General features: G+C 45.2%; 2 protein-coding genes and 1 long non-coding RNA gene across 3 annotated transcripts in view; 1 reads left to right on the forward strand and 2 right to left on the reverse strand.

Annotated features, from left to right (window-relative positions):
• The window catches only part of LOC144138863 (casein kinase II subunit beta), a 26,560-nt gene extending 23,627 nt beyond the window's left edge, over positions 1-2,933 (reverse strand). The window contains exons 1-2 of the mRNA XM_077671365.1: positions 2,780-2,933; positions 2,352-2,440 (exon numbers count right to left, since the gene is read on the reverse strand). Coding sequence (XP_077527491.1) covers positions 2,352-2,423 — 72 coding nt within the window. The 5' untranslated portion in view covers positions 2,424-2,440; positions 2,780-2,933. The remainder of the gene's footprint in view (positions 1-2,351; positions 2,441-2,779) is intronic.
• Positions 1,295-17,323, forward strand: LOC144138872 (uncharacterized). The gene is made up of 3 exons (XR_013315994.1): positions 1,295-1,536; positions 6,001-6,152; positions 16,606-17,323. It is a non-coding gene; the product is annotated as an uncharacterized LOC144138872 (long non-coding RNA).
• LOC144138855 (hydroxyacyl-coenzyme A dehydrogenase, mitochondrial-like) overlaps positions 13,300-22,200 on the reverse strand; it is a 20,197-nt gene continuing 11,296 nt past the window's right edge. Inside the window, exons 6-8 of the mRNA XM_077671354.1 lie at positions 18,759-18,831; positions 14,778-14,894; positions 13,300-13,493 (exon numbers count right to left, since the gene is read on the reverse strand). Of these exons, the coding sequence (XP_077527480.1) occupies positions 13,369-13,493; positions 14,778-14,894; positions 18,759-18,831 (315 nt within the window). The 3' untranslated portion in view covers positions 13,300-13,368. The remainder of the gene's footprint in view (positions 13,494-14,777; positions 14,895-18,758; positions 18,832-22,200) is intronic.

Below are 22,200 nucleotides of genomic sequence, written 5' to 3' on the forward strand. Positions count from 1 at the left end.
ACGATAGCATTCACTAAAACAAATAGCAAAAGGTTGTGTAGGTATCAGCTATTGAAATAAACAAACCTTGCCAACCCCCTTCTTTTCCCTACCTTTGCAAAACTTAGGAAGAACAGCACATAGCAAGCAAGCTGTTTCAAGCATGCTATGAGTATTCAGATTGGTCTTTCTACATGCCGAGGCTATACCAGAGCTATGAGGCACACCAAAACCTTTCAAGCCACCCCCTTTGGCACACATATGAGGGCGAAAATGTTTGCATACAAACGTTTTTGTTTTTTGTCATCAGTAAAACAGTATACAAAAAATAAAAGCAGCCACCTATAACTGCACTAACTACTTAAGGCCAGTAAGGTCAGTAGCATGATACTTAGCCACCATGGCAAGAGCAAAGACAATTGCGCTAGCCTATGCTTTACCAACCAAATTCGCAGAATAAAATCCAACTTTGTTTCAAATCCATGAATGTTGTTTTTCCAATGCCAGTCAGCGCTGATGCTCATGGCTTAAATTTGGCTATGTCCATTCTATCGACCATAAAATGTTTTGTGCCGAATATTTTTGTCCTAACCCAACCTAACCTGACCCTATTTTGCAATCTCGTCCAGCCACAGGATTAACTTCCGAATTATTCCGTGGACCAGATCCCAAAACAGGCGTACACCTTACACAGAGGACCAAACCATACATTTTTTTCACCGAATACCTGTCCACTAAAATTTGTCACTTTGGGCCTTGTTGCAACCTAACCTAACCCTACTTTGCAGTGTGGTCCATAGAGTAGGCAGCAGCTTTTACACACATAATCATCATCTGCAATAGCAAATAGAATCATGGCGTGTTGGTGCACACATTACTACAAATGGCGATGCGCGTGATGTTCTGGCTGGGTAAATGTACTATCGTAACACACTGAAATACGAACAACAGAGCGTGCGTCTTTCAGTACATGCCGCACATCCTGGTGACGGGTCACGCATGTGCAGTAGGAACATCTTACGAGAGTTCGTGACCAACCTTGATATGGAAAGAACGTCGTATCTCCATCATCTGTTCGGCGCTCGGAACGACATTAAAAAAAAAAAAAAAAAAAAAACAGGAATACAGCTGTGTGCAGTGTTTTCACTCAGCACAGCGACGAAATTGGATAACATTTGCGTGAGAAGGCGCCAAATGCAGTGGAAAGACAAACCAAAATGCTCACACGTCGAACAATCATGTTTGCATACCAAGGTTGGACACGAACTCTCACAACTTGTTCCTACTGTGCATATGCAGCCAGTTGCCAGGATGCGCGGCATGTACTGAAAGCCACACGCTCTGTTCATATTTCAATATCATGATAGTACCACTAGCCCTCCTTCAGCATAGAGTCCGTAAAAAAAAAAATCTTTTTCAAATGGTTTGACCACCTGATGTAACGAGCCCTCCGTGCCACTGAGAACATCAGCCACAGAACAGAAAGGAGAAGGAAATAAGGTGCACACTAAAAAGGGTATAGCAAGAAATTCAATCCAATTGAATGCAGCCTGATGAGTGAGTACTGGAGGTTAACAAATCTAGTAACCCTGCTACACATTGTCCACGCCTCCGCGCAGCTGCCAGTTCGATTTTTGCTCATGCCGGCCACCGGGCGACATGGACGATGCCTACGCTCATCCATGTAACCTTCGACAGCCCCTCTGCGCAGATAGATGCGCCGCATGCTACGAGCATTGACCGACTGCGTCACGCCTGCAAGGAATTCGAACACCCACTATGGCTATGGTTTAACGTTTGAGCGCGTGTGGTAAGTCTTGGAAGGCTACCGAACGATGTTCCACGTGGGTCAACAAGCTGAACTTATTGCCAGTGTAATCGGCGTTGTCGCTAATCTAGCTGCTTTTTTTTTTTTTTTTTTTTTTTTGTCGTCTGCTAGTAAACATCGATGTTGCGTGTGGTGCCTTTTCGCCATCTTGCTTGACGCTTTGCTCCTTTCCTGGCGATTTTTGCTAGCGGCACAACAGGCAACGCGTCAAGGAGTGCTGCAACTTTCTGAAATTGGGCGACAAACACGTTTCTGTCCAGCACGGGGAAAACCAAAACAAACGCGACGAGACACGCTGCCGATTCCACTGGCGACAGGCTCGGCGGCGATGCGCCGACAGCGATCTTAATCACGTTCTTTGAAGTGCGCTTTCAAAGAAACCATGCGACAATAGTATGTCACGTTCCTTGCGCTCAGACATGAACATCAACTAGTTCATTTGTCTCACAAAGGGAAAGCTGTTTTCTCAGCAAAGCAATTTTCTCGGTATTTTGAGCCTGATATGAGGCAAAGTCGGCGACGACCAATGACGCAGCAGACTTACCTCACAGAAGAACTCGTTCCCGCGTAGTCCACAAAACCAAGAAATCCACGATACTTCCTCCGAAGAACTCATTGTCTCCGACAGTTTACCTAAACAGAATCGATAAAAGGCAATCGCACCCGCCACGACCACAGCAGCAAGTACACTCGGCTCCGCTGTCAGACGTTACAACGTCCATGCTCTCATGCTAAGTCACCATCAGGCATTTACACAATGCGGAGCGTGAGCCTATCAAGCACTCTGAAATCTACTCTTTTTTCTCGCTTTCACATAATGCCCTTAAAAATGCTAGCGGAATTAGACATCCAATCTCACTCAGACGTCGGGGTTAGGGTGAGAACTAGAAATAATACAACGGCGCGATACAGTTACAGACCGTGCTAAACAAAACAAAACAAAAAAAAACGGTTGAAGGGCCGCCGACTTACCGACTTCTACACGAACTAGTGGTAAAAAACCGCTATTTGTGAGAACTGCTTCTAGCTTTACAATGACCTACCGAACAACAAATGAGATGGATTGAGAAGGAGCGCGCACAAGCCTAAAGCACGCACTTTTTCTTCTTACGAGAGGGCGTTGGTAGGTTATTAATATTTATAGACAGATTTGATATTTTATCGCAAAAGTTTCATTTGTGGAGCACAAAGTCAGGAATAGAAAATTTTCTGTTAACCCTTGCAGTGGTATGTAAAGAGAAAATTAAAAAAATTGGCTTGAAAAAATGGAAAAGCACTTTCTGCTGGTTCTACATTTGTGCGCATGGATTTGTGCGGGAGCGCAGGCAGCTGCGGCCCGGAACAGCGCTTCCTGTGAACGCCGCTTGGCATTTTCGCAGCATGAAAATAGGAAAAAAAATCATCGTTTTTGTTTTTCCGCACAAGCGGCGCCGCAGCTGCGAATTCGCAGGCGGGGCGAAATTCGAAGCAGCGATGCGCTGAAGCAGCACCAACGTCCCTGTTCTGTGCCAACGTTAATCTAAAAACGTTGGTGTGCGTCTCAGGAAGGGACCGTGACCCGCGTCAGGGAACGCATACCATCGTCACGCGCACGCCCCCCTCACGTTTTCTCCAGCGTCGCGCAGACGAGCGTCGCGTGCGGACACAGCATGCTGCCCTCCCCCACCGCACACTTCTGGAGAGCGCTCGAGCCGCCACGGCGAACCTCCCTCCCCTCACAATTTCGCGACACTCTCCTCCTTTGCTTTTTTTTTCACTATTACGTGCCACCTCAAGTCAGTGTCGCCTCCATTTCTGTCAGCCAGACTGGAACCAATTAAACTCCTCGGGGTGCACATTGGAACCAGGAACAGCACCTCAATCCGCCACCTCGCACTCCGTCGCACGCAGGAAGCCCAAGCTTCGACAGCAACGCTGCCGACGCCTTGCCTCAACTAAACGACCGGGTAAAATTGACGTCTACACCGACACTAGCCACATAAACCCACACGTCGGCACACCATGGATCAGCCCAGACAATTTATCCATCATGAGAGCCCAATATCACCATATTTCCAATATTACTTCAACGGACGCGGAGCTCATCACTATCCACGATTTTCTCGACTATGTATGATTACCATCTCCCCATTCCCCCCAACCTTTGCATCCTAACAGACTCATATGAAGCTCTCCAAGAACTTTGTCATCCCAGGTCCACCCACCCTTCTGTCCACCACATTATTCATCAAATCACTGCGCTCCAAACGTCAGGCTGCCAAGTCCGAATTGACTGGACCCCCGGTCATGAACCAGCCGCTCCTGGGAACCAAGCAGCTCACGTGGCTGCACAGGAGGCCCTTCTCACAATAGCCTCCGATGAACCCCCGGCGCCGCCATTCTCGGACTACCCCTGGCCCAACTGCCCTGACGATGACCCCACTCTCGCTCCCGCAGTCAGGCTCCGTAGATTCAGGCAGCTGAAACAACAACGCCTCAAGGCACTCACCCCTTCAGCCCACCCCACCTCCTTCCCCACCCTGACCCGAGCACAAGAAATCTTCTTGAACAAGTTCCTGACCAACATCTGTACGGCACCAGAGACCATTCGACAATGGTATTATCCCCAGCACGCCCCCCAATGTCCCTACTGCCACCACTCCATCGCAGCCGATCTCCACCACCTCATCTGGCACTGCCCCAAGTTTTCTCGCTTTCGCACATTCACTCCCCCTCACCACAACACCTCAACTTACATCGACCCAACATCCCTCTCACATGATACACTCTTTGAAATAACCATTTATGCCACAAAAAGCGGCCTAGTACGGGCAATTTAGCTGTGCTCTGCCCTCCACATTCCCTTCCCCCCCCCCCCCCCCCCGCCATCTGGCCTTTGGCCTTCCTTTTTAATAAAGTTTACAACAACAACAACTAGTATTCGGTCTTGCCATCGTTCACGCGGTTACAACGGCGACGCGGCTCAGCCCAGAGACAGGCGCCAAAGGGCTGCGCCCTAAAAGTAATTTAGGTTCTTATGCGCGAAGAGCACCAAAAAACAACTGTTGCCGCATTATCATGTTATTCGCATATTAGAGAATCGTGTTTATTCCTAATTCTGAAACGTTTTGTAGCTTCGGTCACCTCCGACATAAATAATCAATTGCCATGGGTCACGTGACCTAAGGTTATACCTGTGGGATGATAGTGGAACATACATTATCACTATAACAACTTTATATTATCAACAGTCAACATTTTCCCTATGACAACCAACACTGAAAAACAGGTCAACGGATGCACAGGTTCTTTGGCAAGTCGTCTGATAAAGCGTCCACTCTATTCTCTGAAAAGGAAGGGTTGTAAATTTTTTTCCGATTTGGATCATTCTCTCCTGGGTCAGAACATTTCTCCCTACAGAAAACCTTGTGATGAAAGCTAATTTTCTGCACCTGAATATGATGCTCCTCTTACCGTAGTTCATACTTCTAAAAAAAAAAAATCCGTACCTCCTGCTACAGCGGGCAAAGGCAATTAAAATAGATGCTATCCTCCGCAGAGCCTACAAGCGGGCCATCGGCCTCCCACTAAACATGTCCACCAAGCGATTTGAAGTCCTGGGCCTTACAAATAGTTTGGATGAGCTCATCGAGGCTCAACAGCTAGGACAACTCATACGGCTGACCTACAGCACAACAGGACGCCACATACTCGACTGGCTTGTATAGCTCACCCCCAAAGCGCGCCTACTAGTGTCGCGATCCCGTCAACAATAAAGGAAAACATTTACGTCTCTCCACTCCCGCGTAACATGCATCCTATACATAGCAAGGAGCGGCGAGAGGCCAGAGCCCGCGCCCTGCAAAGACGCTTTGCGAAAGTCGAGAATGTTGCCTACGCGGACGCAGCCGATTATGCTGGTCGCGAAGCAATGGCCATAGCGGTGGTCAACAATCAGGGCAACACCATTGCCTCCTGCTCTATCTGCACGCGGGAGTCGGTGGTTGGAGAAGAGGCAGCCATTGCTCTAGACATGGATGCCTCCACAAAAATCAAGACAATCATCAGTGACTCCAAATCAGTGATTCTAAATTTCTCACCACAAGTACACATATCAAGGGAGGCATCCGCAATCCTAATTTCTGGCCTCCACATCGAAAACCGGACAGGCAAGGTCAGCTTAACTTGAACCCATGCCCACTCCATCCTTGCAGGGGACGAGTCGTCACACGAAGCCGCTCGAGGCTTTACCGACCGAGCGGACGGCACCTCCGATGCAGACCTCGTCTCCATGTCATGCAGTGACATTACCGGTCATTATCGTTTAAAGGCCGGGCCCGTTTCCCACCCGCACACCCATCCCTCAGTAAGTGGCATTCAGTGATCTGGCAACTCCTACAGACTTACTTGTATCCAAACCCACTTGTGTATAGCTATTGCTACCCAGGGTGCTACTCCCCTGAGTGTCATAGATGTCAGGAACGAGCGGACCTGGCGCACATGTTATGGCAATTAATGTCCGCAGGCGATCACAAATGGCCGCACAATCATTAAAAGTGAGCAGTGGGAGACCGTACTCCTCAGCTCCTGCCCAGAAGATCAACTCTGGGGCATCCAGCTAGCTGAGGATGCTGCCAGCGCCCAAGGGCTCACGGCCGATGACTAAGCATCACAGTTGGCAAACTGAATAAAGTTTATTCTCTCTCTCTGTGGGAGAAATGTGATGTAGGCTCATGTCCGACAACTGTCTCTAAGCCCAGTATTCCGTTGCCACTATATGTGACAGATGAACAGAAAGGAATTAAAGTAAATCTAAATTACTAATGCACACCCTCTACTAATTAAGTGACCAGACTTCCCAATGCAGGTGGGATGTGATCCTGCTTTTAAATTGTCAGTCACAATGTTCCTCATGCTTGCTTGAGGAACATTAATTGTTTTGTCCTGCTTAAGCTGCACTCATCAAATCGCTAGCCTTCAAAATGCACACGGAAAAGTTTGCCATGCATAAGCAACACAACCAAACACTTGTGGCAGGATATGCAAAACGAAAGCTGCTACATCGAAATGCCAAAACTTAATTGTGGGATCTTCAAACAGGAAGAGGCACAGAACACAGTGGGTGGAACGGGAATGGAAACACAGCTTAGGAATTGAGATTAGAGTAAAAGCGACACTGATGCTTAGAGGGGCCATGAATACAAAGCGCAACTTTGTTTTATTAGAAAGATATTGGTAGTGCCCCAGCACTTGCCTAACAGCAAACGATGCTTTATTCACCGAGAAATTTTGATTCTCCTGCTGAATTGTGTGTTTTATGACGTCTGTGATGGCATACCCAGGGGAGGTACTTAAATTAAGTGAATGTTAGTATATGCTGAGCGAATGGCAAAATACCTTGTTTTCCATCAGTCCTTCTATATGGCAGTACGATGCCGCTCAGGATCATTGTCTGCACTCGCTTTGTTTTAGACCGTATTTGTACCTGGCGAATTTTCGTTGGGTCTATAAAAATCATTTCGTGAAACATTGGGTATGCTTGACAAATAGAGTCCCAGAAGACAATGTCGCTTATGCCAGTGGGCCAGTGTAAGCTCATTGCGCTGGATGGCTGTGCTGCTATAACCGGCATAGTGCACGCAGTACGCACTGGTGCTTCTATGTTTATGTGTGCGTTGGTAGCTTTCATTGTTTACCCCACTATTCTTACTGCTATAAAATATGCATGCATTAAATTTAAGCGAAAAATAGCTCCTTTTGCAAGATTAAAGGGGCCGTGCAAATCCTGCCTAACTTGCATTTGCTTTTGCCCGCCTCAGCCAATCGCAAGCTGCCCATTATACGTCATGGTTTCTAGTGTACGGAAAAGTAGCTGGTGGGTCGCATGCCTATTCTCTACTCTCCTCTTTGTATAGCTTATCTGAGTGAAGTTTGCATTAAAAGTGGTGTCAGTGTTACTGTAATGAAGCAATCTTTTGAAATGAACTGAGCTTGCATTTTGTCTTCATGGCCCCTAGTCTGGATGGTCAAATTGTGAAAATAACGCATGCTTCTACGTGCTGCAGCTTTACTACCTTCCAGGACCCCTTTCCAGGCCTGGAAAGTGGTCCTGGAAGGTCCGACCTTCAAGGACCCCTTTAATATCTCCATTATTTGTTTAAAGTTTGCGATAAAATTAGTATCACTGTTATCGGTATAAAGCAGTCTTTCTAATGAACCAAACTTGTATTTTGTCTTCATGGCCTCTTAAGACAGCACAATTACGCAAATTACTCCCCCGTAATTCTAGCTGCGTCGCTAACTTGACTCTTGGTGCTGCACCAACTTTTATTGCTGGGCTTCGTACACCCGTGATGTAAATATTCAAAGTTACAGCATATACGCTCATGTGTAAAATCGAAAGTTGTTTCACTAAGGTGAATGCGAGTGGTGGCGCTCAAGCTCTCCCGCCAGCAGCGCTACAGACTGACTTTCCTGGATGTTGCTTAGCAATGCACTTCCTTGCTAGCGCAGCATACGTTTCCTCTGACCTTGATAGAGATGCTTCGCACTCCGATAAAATGACGTCACCTAGGAACCTTCTTTCTTGGCTTTTATCGCCAAACTTCATACACCTGCAATGCAAATCTTTATTGAAGTGAGGGCATGTACGCTCATGTGTAAGAAGGGGCAGCAAAGGCGCTTCGTTGCAGGTAAATGGATGGTCGACGACTCAGTGAGAATACAAACTGCATGAAGCAAACAATTTTGGTGGAAGAAAAAAAGGAGGCAGCAATTTTTCTTCTTATTGTTTGCTTTTTTGCACTCTGTACTAACACGCATTTCAGTTACTTTGTAGCAGAACACCTGGGAACTCAATAAACAGGCGCTTGGAAATATTGCTTAAGAATTTGAAGGACAAATGAGTTGTGTCTGACATAACACTGTCATTCTGAAGGGTTAAATTAGAATTACTTTATTAGTTATACTGGCAGTGATGGCTCAGTGACTGCGCTGCTGGGCAAACGGTCACTAGAATGACTCGCGCTTTCGGCTCAGTTGCGTAACCTCTCTACCACGATGCCAGCCGTCGGCTCAGTTGGCAAAAAACTAGACGTCCCGTGGTCTGTGTAACTAAACGGTGTGGCCAGTAAACAGCACAGATAGAACATGTCAGCAAAAAGCTTTGGCGGAACATGACGACAAAATTCTGCCCGGTGGGCAATTAAAAAGAAACACAAGGTCCTAGGGGTGATTTCATATACAACTGCTTACATTGCCCCTGGAAAATGTCTTCACAGCAATGCATTTGTGAAAAGAGTGAAGCTGACTTTCAAGGTACTCGGCGTAAAAGCTGGTTTTTCCACATCGTATGTTTCAGTGAAGCCTACAGAAAAAAAAGGGTGACGATTACTATACTTCCCAATGCGAAATTTGTGCACAGCACGAACTGCAGTCTTCTCAGTCATGGTGCATAGCTGCTGCATCTCAGGAAGTAATAGCGTGATCAGTGAACGCACAGCGGCGCGCTACTCTGTCGTTATCTCACAGCGCGCCGCCACTGCCGAGCATGTTGTTGTAAATAGTGTTTGAACCTCCCACGCAAGCGTCACATGGTTCGGATGAGCCACACAAGGAGGACGCCAAAGGACTGATGTACGCGCATCACGCAGCGTGTGCTGAGCTTCTGTGGCGCGGCCTTGGCATACTGCCCTCCACCTCACACTTTCACCATACTTTAATCCTCCGTTTTCCTGTGTGCTATTCGGTGGCGTCTTCATTCTCTTAGTTACCTCGTAGCGTGTCACCGCCGGGGAGCTTCTCGCACCGCCTTGGCATACCGCCCTCCCCCTCACACTTTCGCTACACTTTCCTTCTGCCTTCAGTGTTCCCTTTGTTCGCTTGGTTACAAGGCAGGCGATGCCACCAAACCACAGTAGCGGACGCTTAACTGCTGCACATTAAAAAAAAAAAAAAAAAAACATTGGGCCTATATGGCACGCATATCATTAATGTCAAACTTTGTTTATTGTAAGGCTGCGGGTGCCAATTGACGACGTTAGAGCTTAATGTCAAACTTGTTTATTGTAAGGCTGCGGGTGACAATTGACGACGTTAGAGCTCAAAGCCTAACGTCAAGCCAGCACGTATACCCGCGTTCACATAACCAAGGAAAGGGGACATTTAGTGGACACAAACTTTGGTAGTCGCTTACCTGCCACTTCTGTATGCTCATATTACTCATGTAGGCCTCAGTACAGGCCTCTAGTAAGTCAAAGGCCACAACCCGCTCACTAGGCCGGCTTAAGCTTAGTCGGCTGGAATCATAGCCATAGTGGTGTTGGGGATGCATGCTCACCTCCCGTTCCAGAGACCCTCGGTTCGATTACCATCTGGACCCAATTAAATTCACCCAATTTTTTTTTCAACTTAACTTTTATTCCCTTTGCACCGCCTGAAATTTTGCCTGCTATCTCGCGATGAAGAAGCCAGATTTTAGATCTGCCGATTTGACGGACACTTTTGCATTAATAATTGAAATTATTTACAAGGTAAGGAGTAGACTTGACAAAGAACATTGGCCACCAAAAGCTGTGCGAAGGCACATTAATCTGTGGTAATTGCAGCAAACGCACTTAATTACATTCCGTTTTCCACAGAAAATCTCTGACAGCACTAACTCCGGGCCTATCACCAACTGATCAGACCAGATCTTGAGTACGGCTACATTTTATGGAGCCCTTTCTGTGCTAAAGGTATTGCTCGGGTGAAGTGAACATGGCGATTGGCAGCAAGATATACTGTGCAACTACCGTTCCTCATCTGTACCACGTCAAAGCAGTTAGAATTGAACCGCTCCACCTGTGCCATCGGCTGCAAGGCTGATTTTTTTACCATAACTTGTTTGTCTGGAGATGTGTATATACATGCCGCACCGCATAAACCAGCCAGATTAAATCACCCTAGAACTGTTCGCCCTTGCATCAGTCACACTTAAACTTTCATGTTATATTTTCAACATACAGTTAAACCTCGATATAACGAAGTCGTACTTGCGGGCGAAAATTTCGTTAAATCGAGGTTTCGATTTTACAGTTAATTTAACCAGTTACTGAGGTTTCAAAACCTTGCCCATCGCTCAGAAACAACTGTTATGTAGTTACCTCTCCACTTAAAGCGAAATTTGTACTAAAACTGGCCGTGAAAATTGTGTGAATTAAGAGCCTCAACACATAGGCAATGGAATTCGGATAGCCGACAGTAGTTCGTGTCGTCGTAAAACCGGCGCTTTTTCCGCAACGCCTCATTAAATCTGATAGCAGACTAGGTTTTCACTTTTTCTTTTTTTCATTTCGGTCACTACTAAACGCCGCTGTTAGTCCATTGAACCCGCGTCCGTGCCCCGTGAACTTCACCCCGGCAAGGTGCCGGTTCAAAGTTACGCCTCTTTTCGTCCGTTCAGTAGTAGGCTTAGCCGCGGCGTTGAGGGGTGCGGCGGGCCAACAGCGGAAGGGTGCTAAAGCTTTCTAAAGACTTTTTTCATGCACAAAGGCTCTGCAGTATGGGCGCGTGATGCAACCACGACACTCGAGATAAAGCCATGATTGAGAATTGAGCGGAGTACACACGGACCGCTTCACTTGTGGAGCAGCGCTTACGTGCTCCCGCTAAAGTGGAAAGCTTACATTTAATATCTTCTGGCCAAATTTGATTAAGCAATTACTTGTATGCCCGCTGAGCCCTAAAGAAACCGATTTCTCCGCATCGCAGCTGTCTAATGAACACGTTTTGACCACGTTTGGGGAGCAATTTATTGCCACCAGCACTCGATGTTCAAGCCGTAGTGAAGAAGTCCGTAAGCAGTGCTTGGCGTTTCTTGACCAGGGTGGGCTTTACGTGACGCTCGTATGCTGACAGCGCTAACAAGGCTTGCTCTTAAACATTCGCGTGCGCCTGCGTGCCTCCGCAGAAAGTCGATGACATCCATCACTTCGGTGGCCGTCGGTCTACCGTCGGTTTCACTGACACTTCTACAGGCTCTTGTTCGGAACACTTTTCTTTCCCTTGGAGTGCTCATGCTGCTTATAAGACTCATCTAATGATGGACGAACAAAATATTAATGTGGTTATCAGCGAGCACAACCTAGAGCAGCCGCACCGTGAGCAAAGACGCGTAGAAAAAGGCTCAGTAGGCTTCGGCGCTTCGGCAGCCTAAGCATAGAGGGCGCTGCCGTAGGCAACGATGGAGACGTCAAAATGGTGGCGGCGGCACTATTAAACCGTCCATCATCGCTAGCGGTTTTTGAGCAGCTTTTATCGCTTTTAATTGTTGTCAACCGTATAATTTACTGCTTTTCTTTCATTTTAGCCTTTTAAGAGTAAATGTGAGTACTTAATGTTTTCAATGTAGGCTCTGAGAGGCAAAATAAAACGTGCCTCGACCGGAATTTCGTTCTTCCTTTCTCGCCGTGTCTTCGTTAAATCGAAAGCGCCGCACAAAATTACTTCGTAAAATCGAGATAAAAATACATGGATTTAGCAAAATTTAGGTAGAAAACTGGAAAAAATTCGTTATATCGCGAATTTCGTTAAATCGAGGTTCGTTATATCGAGGTTCAACTGTACAACTGTAGATTGAAACTTGTTACCTTAATTCCTTTTCCACAGTATAATGTTCAATGATTTGAATGATTGCAACAACTACAACAACCCCTCGCCTACTAGAGCAGCACTGCTGCCTGCAGTATTTGTAAATACATTTTACTTTTACCAGCCCTAACAATGAAAGTGAAGTAATCCAGCAATCTCTAGGTTTCTCAAAGTGGGTTCCGCAGGCCCCTCCTCAAGGTTCCGCGAGCCTCTGATAAATTTTCCCTGGTTCCGCAGTCGCAAAGTCTTATATGGTGAACTTGAGGTGCGATCGATCTAAGGAACCTCCATTACTCACGCCCGAGTGTCAGTAAGCACATCTCGGCGCATAACAGAAACGCGCGAGCTGCGCAATAAATCTCGCCAGCAGCTTGTAGCCAGCCAGACTCCGAAAACGGGCCATGTGGTTAAACTATTGCACTTGAATCTCGGCCTTATATTACCCCCATGCGCATTTCTCCTGTTTGGAGATAGGTGCCGCTACCGTACGCATTCGCGTAAAGTTGATGGGAAAAAAAAACGATACCCTTGCTTGCTTTTGAATTTATTGCACGTTAATGTAGCATGAACGGAATGAAAACTGGCGGGATGGGGGGGGGGGGGGTCCTTGGCACTTAACGGAACTTAGCAGGGTTCCCTGGGACCAACATGCTTGAGAACCCCTGCTCTAGGGAATGGTGCTTGAATGCTGTATATGTACATCCAAGTTTGTTCATGACAAACCAAAGCGAACCCTTCAACCATCGCTAGGAAAAGGATGAAGTGATGCACAGGCGAGGACGAGGCGCTCTCTTTCACCTCCCTGAAGCGTTTGTTTTGTCTCTGAAATTCATGTTGTCTCCATTCGGTGGGTGAAAATGTAAATAAAACCACTCAACACAGCATTTTTTGCTAAAATACTGTCTCACATGCATTTATTTTGTTGTTGCAGCAAAATGTTGCCTTGCATTGATTTATTTTTTGTTGTACTTGTAGAAGCCTTCACCACTCTTGGTTCCGAACTTTCCTTCTTTCACAAGCTTGTCCAGCAACGGAGATGGTTTGAAGAGTGGGTTGTCTGGGAACCGCTGGTGCCAGCCTAGAACAACAAGGTGAAAATAATAAATTTGTAGATTTAGTGCAGCAGTTCAGAACATGAAGTACGTTTCCTATGGGCCACACTACAGCAATGCTTAAAACGCTACAACCCCCAAAAATGTAGGCGCACCAACCTAAGGGTACATGGTCAGTTGCATGGTTAATACTATATTCTATAGTTTCCACCTCGCACAGCTATAATGTGGTCTCTGTCATGCCTCCCTACTTTGCAGGCATGTCTAGAATGATTAAACCATTGAATTGAATCACTGAAAGGATGCACCATCACTTTCCAAAACCTCACCTTGCCCACGTCGGGCCACGAACTGCCATGACTGTGGTTGTATGCCCACATCAACTGTTTAGGCAGAGAGGTCGTTCATAAGGGAAGGTTTCCATGTCAAAACAAAAAGCACTGTCTGTTCTATCAGCTTTCAGTTTTCCTCAATGAGAATAAAAAAAGTTATATTTGCAAATACTATCACCAAACACATTTCGCTCCACACTTTTAAGGATGCTTTTGTGCTCAATTTCCTCACTTCCATTTGATCTGATCTTAAAGTTACATTTTTCGATAAACTTTCAGCAGAGAGCATGCCACAGGTCTTGTTTACTTAGTGTCCATTGTATGTAGCTCTTCTTTTGGCTATGATCGAGTGCCTGCCATACCTGATGGGCCTAACAGCACCACCACTGGTGCGAAACCAAGCTATTTAATGCCAATACGTGGAGATGGAGCATTTTCTTGTGGCGCCAACAAGCAACACCGCTGTTCCACGAAGTGTCCAAAAGGGCTGCCATGGAAGTGGCTCCCGTGGGCGAAAACACTTTTTATTCAACTGCACAATAACCTTGCAAGTGTGATCACTGATCATGGTGCTAAAAAAAAAACAAAAAAAAAAACAAAAAAAAAACAGACCACAACATCATGGTGCTAAAAAAAAAAAAAAAAAAAAAAAACAGACCACAACATGTTACCTTCATGCAAAGTATATAGTGATTTGATATAAAAAATAGTTTTCAAGACTCTACAGTAATGTTGCAACACCCTTTATGTTTGTATATATATGCATGTGCACACTTAGAGCTGCGCATGTGTGAATTTTGGTAACATTCCAGCATTACTGAAGTCCAGCATGAATTCCCTCACAAACCTTTCTTGTATTGCTCCAAAATTCTATAGTAGCCACCTTTTTCAGAAAGATCTACGGGCGTGCCAGCTTTTAGGCTTCATGAACAGTGACACAAGAGCAACTGATTGCCCCCTAGTTACCTAGACACTTACCGTCAATGATGAATTTTGTGACATCAAGGCCAACATAGTCAGCCAGTTCTAAGGGACCCATTGGGTGACCAGCACCTAGCTTCATGGCAGTGTCAAGGTCCTGGGGACTGACCTCACCTAAGAAATGCGCAGTGTAAGAGTTGTACAAACACGTTAGAGCCACTGCAATAAAATACTTTGCAAGAGCCGCCATTCACATAACAGTTCCACTCACACGAGCCCATACCCAAACACAAAAACAGAGACAACTGAAAAGGTTATCGCTTGCGATAAAATGCAACTTGGCAAGCCCCGGCAATCAGCACCAGAGTGCAATTGTCCCCGTAGCGCTGTTCCTTTTCCTGCACAAGGGCTGCAACCCTTTGCAGAACACATAATGAGAGAATTGACAAAAATTGCTATCTTACTTACCCATGTGTACTCAGTCGGCAAACATATTAGTAGGAATTGTGGAAGAAAAAAAAAATGCTCTAGCATGACAAGGGGGTGAATGCTATGCATTTGATCCCCATTAGAAGGCACACTGTAGTGACTCTAGTTGAGCTATAATTTGAGGTCGTGGTGCACAGTTCACCACATTTTTTAAAAGAGCATAAAGTCAAGAGAAAGTTTGCCTATATCAATAGATTAAAGTGCCATAATACAATGAATGATGCCACTTGCAGCAGCAGCAGTTAACAATGCACACAATGCCAGAACAGGATGAAAGTGCATCGCCGCCCTATACACTTTTCTGCACTATTACCATAAAAACCTATATTCCTAGGGTTTTTTCCTCTATATTTTAGAGTTTAAAATCTGTGCCTCAACTACAACAACATCCCGATGGTTTGCTATGCAGTTTCATGTTTTCTCGGGCTACCGAATTTGAATTTTCACCTATCTCATGGTCACTATCAGCTTCATTTTTGGTCAGACGCAGTTCACACAGAAAAAACATGCGCAAAATTTATTGTGTGCTTCTCTGCTGACTTGCTGGTGCATCCTTACAGAGAATGTCACTGAATCATTGAGAAAAAGTGAAAGAAAATTCGCAGATTTGAGCACACTTATCTCGAGGGAAAAAAAAAAATGTCAGCAAACTTTTGCCTAAAAGACCCAGAACATGGGCTAAGCTTGAACCTATGAAATTGATTAATACGATGCTTACGACTCGCTTCAGTGTTCTTTTAAAAACCAGAAATCGGGAAAAACATGTGCACTGGCCACTTGTTACTGCAGAGCTGTCTTGAGGATATTTTTCTACTCCAGGCATCACAGCACTAGCTTTCTGAATCACCCTTATTCAATATACAGCAGTAAGACATGCCCACACAGGATTTCAAAACAATATTAGCCTATTAAAGCTTTGACAGACTAACACAAAGAAAACTGTGAGACTAGAGCTTAACAATAACTGAAGTAGTAGAGACTATATACAGTTTATTAGTTGCAATGATTAGGTCAATGTCTACAACATCTGAAAGTGAGTGACACAAGCAACTACCCTGTTAATTCAGATCTTATATTTTACCTTTAACACTTGTTCATTTGGCTTCTGCAAATACTGAAAATTTGCCAACTAATTTCTTTACCTTAGACTTGAGGTTCTATTACAATTATTTTCGTTTATCCGCTGTGTAGCCTCACTGCTAGGGTTGCCACCTGCCTGATTTTTGACCGGCCCAACCGGTTTTTTAGACAGCGGGCCGGTTGCTGGTCCGTGCTTAAAACCAGCAGTCATTGGCCGGATTTTTGAGCATCGTGGCGTGTTTATCATTTCTTTTTGCGCTTTATAGTCACCAATTCAGCAACTACGACGATAAATATGTGTCGACAAACTGTGCAGAGACAATACACGGGCAAGCGTGCTCCCCGAGATGGAGGGGAACCACGGGGCGGAACAACACGACAAAATGCCGCCGCCACGGTCAGTGATGCCACCGCCGTTGCCGTTCTGCGTTGTTAGTGTATTGCATAGTATTGCGTGTGTATGCATATATGAATATCAAATACATTATGTCATTAGCAGTGCATACTTTTTAACTCTCGTTTGGTAAATTCAGTTGCAAAGAAGAGCTTTTAGTGGATGAGGTACCTATGTGTACGGTTACTTTTCAGTGCAGAAAATTCAAAGCAATAATCAAAATTTCAGTCAACTTTCACTACAAGCGTTCCAGGAAAAACACAACAATAAATGGCATTGCATGTCAAAAAAACATGGCGTCTTTTTTTAAACACAAATTCAACTTTCTATATATCACCCCCCCCCCCCCCCCCTTTTCTCGAAAAGCCGTTTTTTTTTTTTTTTTTTTTCGGGGAAAGGTGGCAACCTTATTCACTGCCACTAATACAGTCGAAACCAACCACAATGAACTACGATACAGCGAATTTACTTCTTATATCGAATGCGGAAAACCCCTATTAAAAATACGTGCAAGATGTATACTTTACAATAAACCACACATTGAATATATAAAACCCTGGGTGCCTATGGCCATGGCTGAAGCACACCAGTTTTCTTAAATTTCAGTCTTCTCAATTTACGCACTACTGGCGAAATGAAAGCAGGCAGTACAGCCTTTACACAGCCTTTCTTGTGGTGGGGTAGGAAGATGTGTTAGCCTGCAATGTGCTAGCTTGCCCTCTTTGCATGAAAATGAGCGTCCTTTTTTAGAGGAAAGTGGGTGAATTTCTTGCCCCAAACTTTACACATTTTGAGCACCTGCTGCTTGTAGTTTAAAGTGCATAGATTATTAGAATAGAGAAGCCATGAGTTAGTGTTTGCCCTGTAAATTCCATGTACCAGTCTGTGCTATGATAACTAAAGACAAGCGAGACACTAACTAGCATGTTCTTTCCTGGGCATAAAAACATAACTTAGTCTCGCAGAAGCAATCACAGTCAAGTATAATGGTACAAGAAAGAAGCAACCCCCCTGTGAAATGCATTGTATGCTGACTCAACACTATTCCAGATCTACATTTTACTCAAGGGTCAAGCCTGCGACCAACATGGATTCAGCATTTGCGGACTGCAACAAAAGGGTCCCTCTGGGTCACTGTACATGCCCAACAAGGCTGATTCGACCATACCAGAGTCCTTCAATGCCTTTCTGGTCATGAAACTTCGCCGTCACGCTATGGGAGAGCTTCGTACGCTGCCGCGCCGCGGCGCTGGTGTTGATCGGAGGGCAGGCGGGGGCGTCGTCAGATTGCGTTTGGCAGGGAACTGACCACGGAGTAAGATAAAACAGATGCTCATCGCCTTATCAGCAGTGCGCTTTTGCTTTACGTATCGTGGGCCGCTCAGATGGACTTATTTTCTGAGTGGTGAAAAAACTTGGTGCGAACGGGCATGCTTCTACTGCATTCCTGCCTGCCGGTCTGGCTACAGAGCAGCAGCAGCCGCCCGATGCCCTCCGATCTGCGGTGGCGCCCCTCACGGTAGCCTTTGTCCCGGTACGAAACTTGGCACCAGACCAGACCAGAGAAGCATTGAAGGACTCTGACCATACCATATAGGCTGCAATAGACTAAGGCTGCAATTCCCACCTTGGAGATCGATACTTCGAACAAAAAAACAAATGGAGTCAAGAGCTGTGATGCCTCCTTTTTTGGATCCTTGAAAAGATGGCAAGCGAACTAAATTCTGCACCGAAGCTCCCATCAGACAACAGAAATTGGCCCCATTTTGGTCATGCTTTTAAATTAACGCAGGTGGGTCGTGCTTATAAAGACAGAAAGAATGAAAAAAAAATAAGAAGAAGACTGCAATGTTGAATTTTTTGTGCTAATTTTAATAGAACAGGCAGTGCTTTTCTTTTTATGCTGCCATGTAGTACAGAAGCTATAACACAAAGCACTTGAGTAAAAAAAAAAGCCCACAATGCAACTCTGGCCAAATTCCTTTTCTGCTCCAAGCTAAGCATTATAGGTTCTTACGCATGAAAGAAGTGCAGTAGCGTTCATTTGCCCCACCTATTTTTTTTTTTGTACCTACCTCGCTCCAACATCCTTATTGCTTCCATAAGGTACGGAACCAGCAGCCTGTTTACAATAAATCCTGGAGTGTCCTGCAAGCAAAAACAAAGTACATAAGGGAATGACCAACAGATCTTTCTGGTAATGGAAATACTATTACTGCCAATGTCAACTCGTCAATATCCAGGCCCCGCAGTGTAGCTGACCACGTAGTGTGCAGTCATTGCACTAACACGGCCGGCACAAAAAAGCTTTCAGCTTTCTGAAGGGCAACACTTGGGGCATCAATTACCCAAGAATTGATACAGTGCATGTATTAGCCTCAGACTTCACAGTTTTCCAGGATAAACTCTGGTCACGCCACGTTTGTAAATTGTTGTGCTTCAAAATGAAACCGATTAACGTGAAAGTTTGGGCAAGTTGATACTCCACTGCAACAAAATGTTAAGCGTGGAAAACATTTGCTGCAGTGGTGTCTGCCACTCGCTAGATTATGCTCTCCCTTTTGTTGTTGTTTTTAAAAATTTTTGGCACGGTAAGGTGGCTTTTCATCAAGTGCAGTGCTTGCCTTTTCCACGCTTGTTTGCACAGACCCGCAGTTGTGCCACCACTGAAATGTGTATTCCGCCAATAATCCTCAGCTGAAAATCAGCGCCTGTTCATGAAACCTTTCTCTGTCCATATTTCCTATTTCTGCACTGTAAATACAGTATCCGACCGCTTTTTCAGAACTGAAGGGGAACAAAAAATAGTCTGAGTAAAAGAGCAGTCCAAAAAATCTGCAAGTCGCAAAAATGAACTTTATTTCATTTAAATAGGACTGAAGAAGTCGCGAATGGTACCTTCCCTTAAATTCCTCCTTTGTGTGAGAACGTCAGTATGCATCATATTTTCTTTGTAAACATTCAACCACAACACCTAAGCGTTCGCAATGTCTTGTGTTGACAGCTGCGGGCGGTGGGGGTTTCATCGTCGAAGTCAGAGTCAGAGTCGCTTTGCGGCAGCGTGGTCACTTTGCACACGATATTGTCATCTGTTAGCTCCGCGCACAACACTGTGTTGCTGTCCCCTGCAGCAAACTCTCGAAATGTCGCAAAATATGAAAGTTCGTTTACTCCGGTGGGAATCAAGTCAATCCCCATACAATCCAAAGCTAGCCAGGGGGTTAGGATTCAAAATGCCATTGTCCTGAGTCACACTGTGGCTCTGTCGCAAAAAATTTTGTCAGAAAAATCGAAACTTTGGCTTTATTTTGCCTGAAATATCTGTTGTTCAGATACATTACTCCTATGGGACAACTGGCAGCTCCTCGGGAAAGTTTGGAATATCCAGCAAGTCTAAATTTTCGGAGTCCGAAAAAAAAAAAAAAAAAAAAACGGTCGGCTACTGTATTCTGTTTGAAATAAAGCCCGGTTAAAAATCACTTTCAAAGAAAAAAGAAAAGAAAAGAAAAGTGAAGTGTAGGACAACAGGATTACCTAAATCAAAGGCAAAAACATAAAATGGGCCACACAAAAGTACCGAATCTAAACAAAGACCAAAATGCTTCTTTAATGTATACAAAATTTTTATTTTCGTGACGGCCTACAAACACTAGCTCGGAAGCAAGTTATGCCTGTGTGTGTGCTCAAAGAGAATTGCCAAAGTGCAGTCATAGAAGTAAAGTAGTAGCTGCCCACGTACGCAGGCAGCTGCTTGCTATAGGCTGGAAGAAATAACAAATAGTAGACGATTGATTTGATTCGATTGTGGGGTTTAACACACTGGAGCTACACCTGGGCTATAAGGGCAGCCATAGTGGAGGGCTCCGGGCTAATTCTGACCACCTGGGGATCTTTAACGTGCACCAAAATCTCGACACGTGAGCACTTTTGCTTTTCGCATACATCAGAAAAGAGGTCCCTGCGGCCAAGGTCGAACTTACGTCTTTGGGCGTAAATAGAAGAGGCTCTCAGTCATACCCCAACACAACAAAAAATTGGTGCAGCTTGCACTAGTGGTGCAAGGCTGGAGAAACAGCAGAGCTGGCGGCCTTTCTCCCTTCGTTGGAAACCTGGCTGTTGCACCTCACATTTATTTCTGAACTTGCCGCTGAAAGTTCTCCATGACTGGCAGGCCCAGATCATTTCGTCCACAGGCTTTCACATCTCTCCCAAAGTGGACCACGTTAGCACGTGCCAGAACCCGCGGCCAAGTCCAAAGCCAGCACTAGCGTTACGAACCCAAAGGAAATGCTGTGGGCCTGGAATGCGATGGCACCTCAATCAGATAGACACCACTTTTATAACCCAAGGGACCCAGTTCGACTCCAACCACAGGAAGTGTTTTTTCTCTCTTTCCGACTGGCTGCACATGTTATTGTTCACCGCCGCTGCTAACTCTGTACCCCTTGGGCCTCTGGCGTGGACCAGTGGTTAGGTTGCCGGTTTCACGGCGTAAAGGTTCTGGGTTCGATTCCTGGGACCTCCCTAACTACATTTTTTTCTAGAGGCTTCGAGGTTTTTTGGTGCAACGGACGGACAAAGCTCGGCCTAACAGTTCTGCTGTTAAAATTCAGTGCCACCCCACTCCGTAAAGGTGGAGCTGTATGTGGCTCCATTGACCAGGGCACAGTCCAAGGAGTGCGCAAAACAAAATACGTCTGCTCGTAATTTGCGATTGAGCACACTTTCTAGTGAATTAGTTGAATGAAACATTGAAGGACTAGAGTTATATTCTAGAGGGCTGTCTATTTCCCTCCCGTAGAAGTCCATACTGCCAACAGACGGGACTAAGCTCAATATTTGCAAGTTCACTGCGAATCACATGTAATTATGAAAAGTAGATGAACCTTGGCATCATGTTAGTCATCTTAGTGGCTAATTCTCGCATAATTTGTTTTGGTATAGTTTTGATAAAACAACAGTTACAGCCATTTTCTGTAATCATGCTCTCTCCGTAGATGGCCATGTAATGACAGCAGCGGGGAATTCTTTAACTTTTACAACTGCACTGTGAACTAATTAGTTAGTTCACAGTGAAGTTGTAAAGCAGTGAATTATGCCAAGCAAATTAAACTCAGCGCAATGATAAACCCACCCTGGCGGCCTATTTCAATGAGATTTTATTTCAAGATATGTACATTAGATGGAGAGCTGCAGAGCATTCAATAGAAAGTTGGCTTTGCTGTCAAATTTGCCAATGTGACTTTCTGTCAACACACGCAGTTTCGTCACCACCTAGCCTGTGGCAGCTGCACTGTAAAAACCCAATTTCCATGCTGTTACCTGTTCTTTGGTGAACATTATTCTACTCACAGCTTTCTGAAATCCAAAAGTTGTTGTAGCTGCCGACTATGTATCCCTTTTTCTTCTACGAAAATAAAATCTGCATCCCTGAATGACGCCCACGAAAGCCTCCATTTTATACATTTTGCAACATTCAGATTGGTGCATGATTGTAGATAGTTTTTAGTACTTAAA

The sequence above is a fragment of the Haemaphysalis longicornis genome, unplaced genomic scaffold (genome assembly GCF_048455015.1).
Source record: "Haemaphysalis longicornis isolate Haplotype H1 unplaced genomic scaffold, Haemaphysalis longicornis Haplotype H1 scaffold_1, whole genome shotgun sequence".
Taxonomy (NCBI): domain Eukaryota; kingdom Metazoa; phylum Arthropoda; class Arachnida; order Ixodida; family Ixodidae; genus Haemaphysalis; species Haemaphysalis longicornis.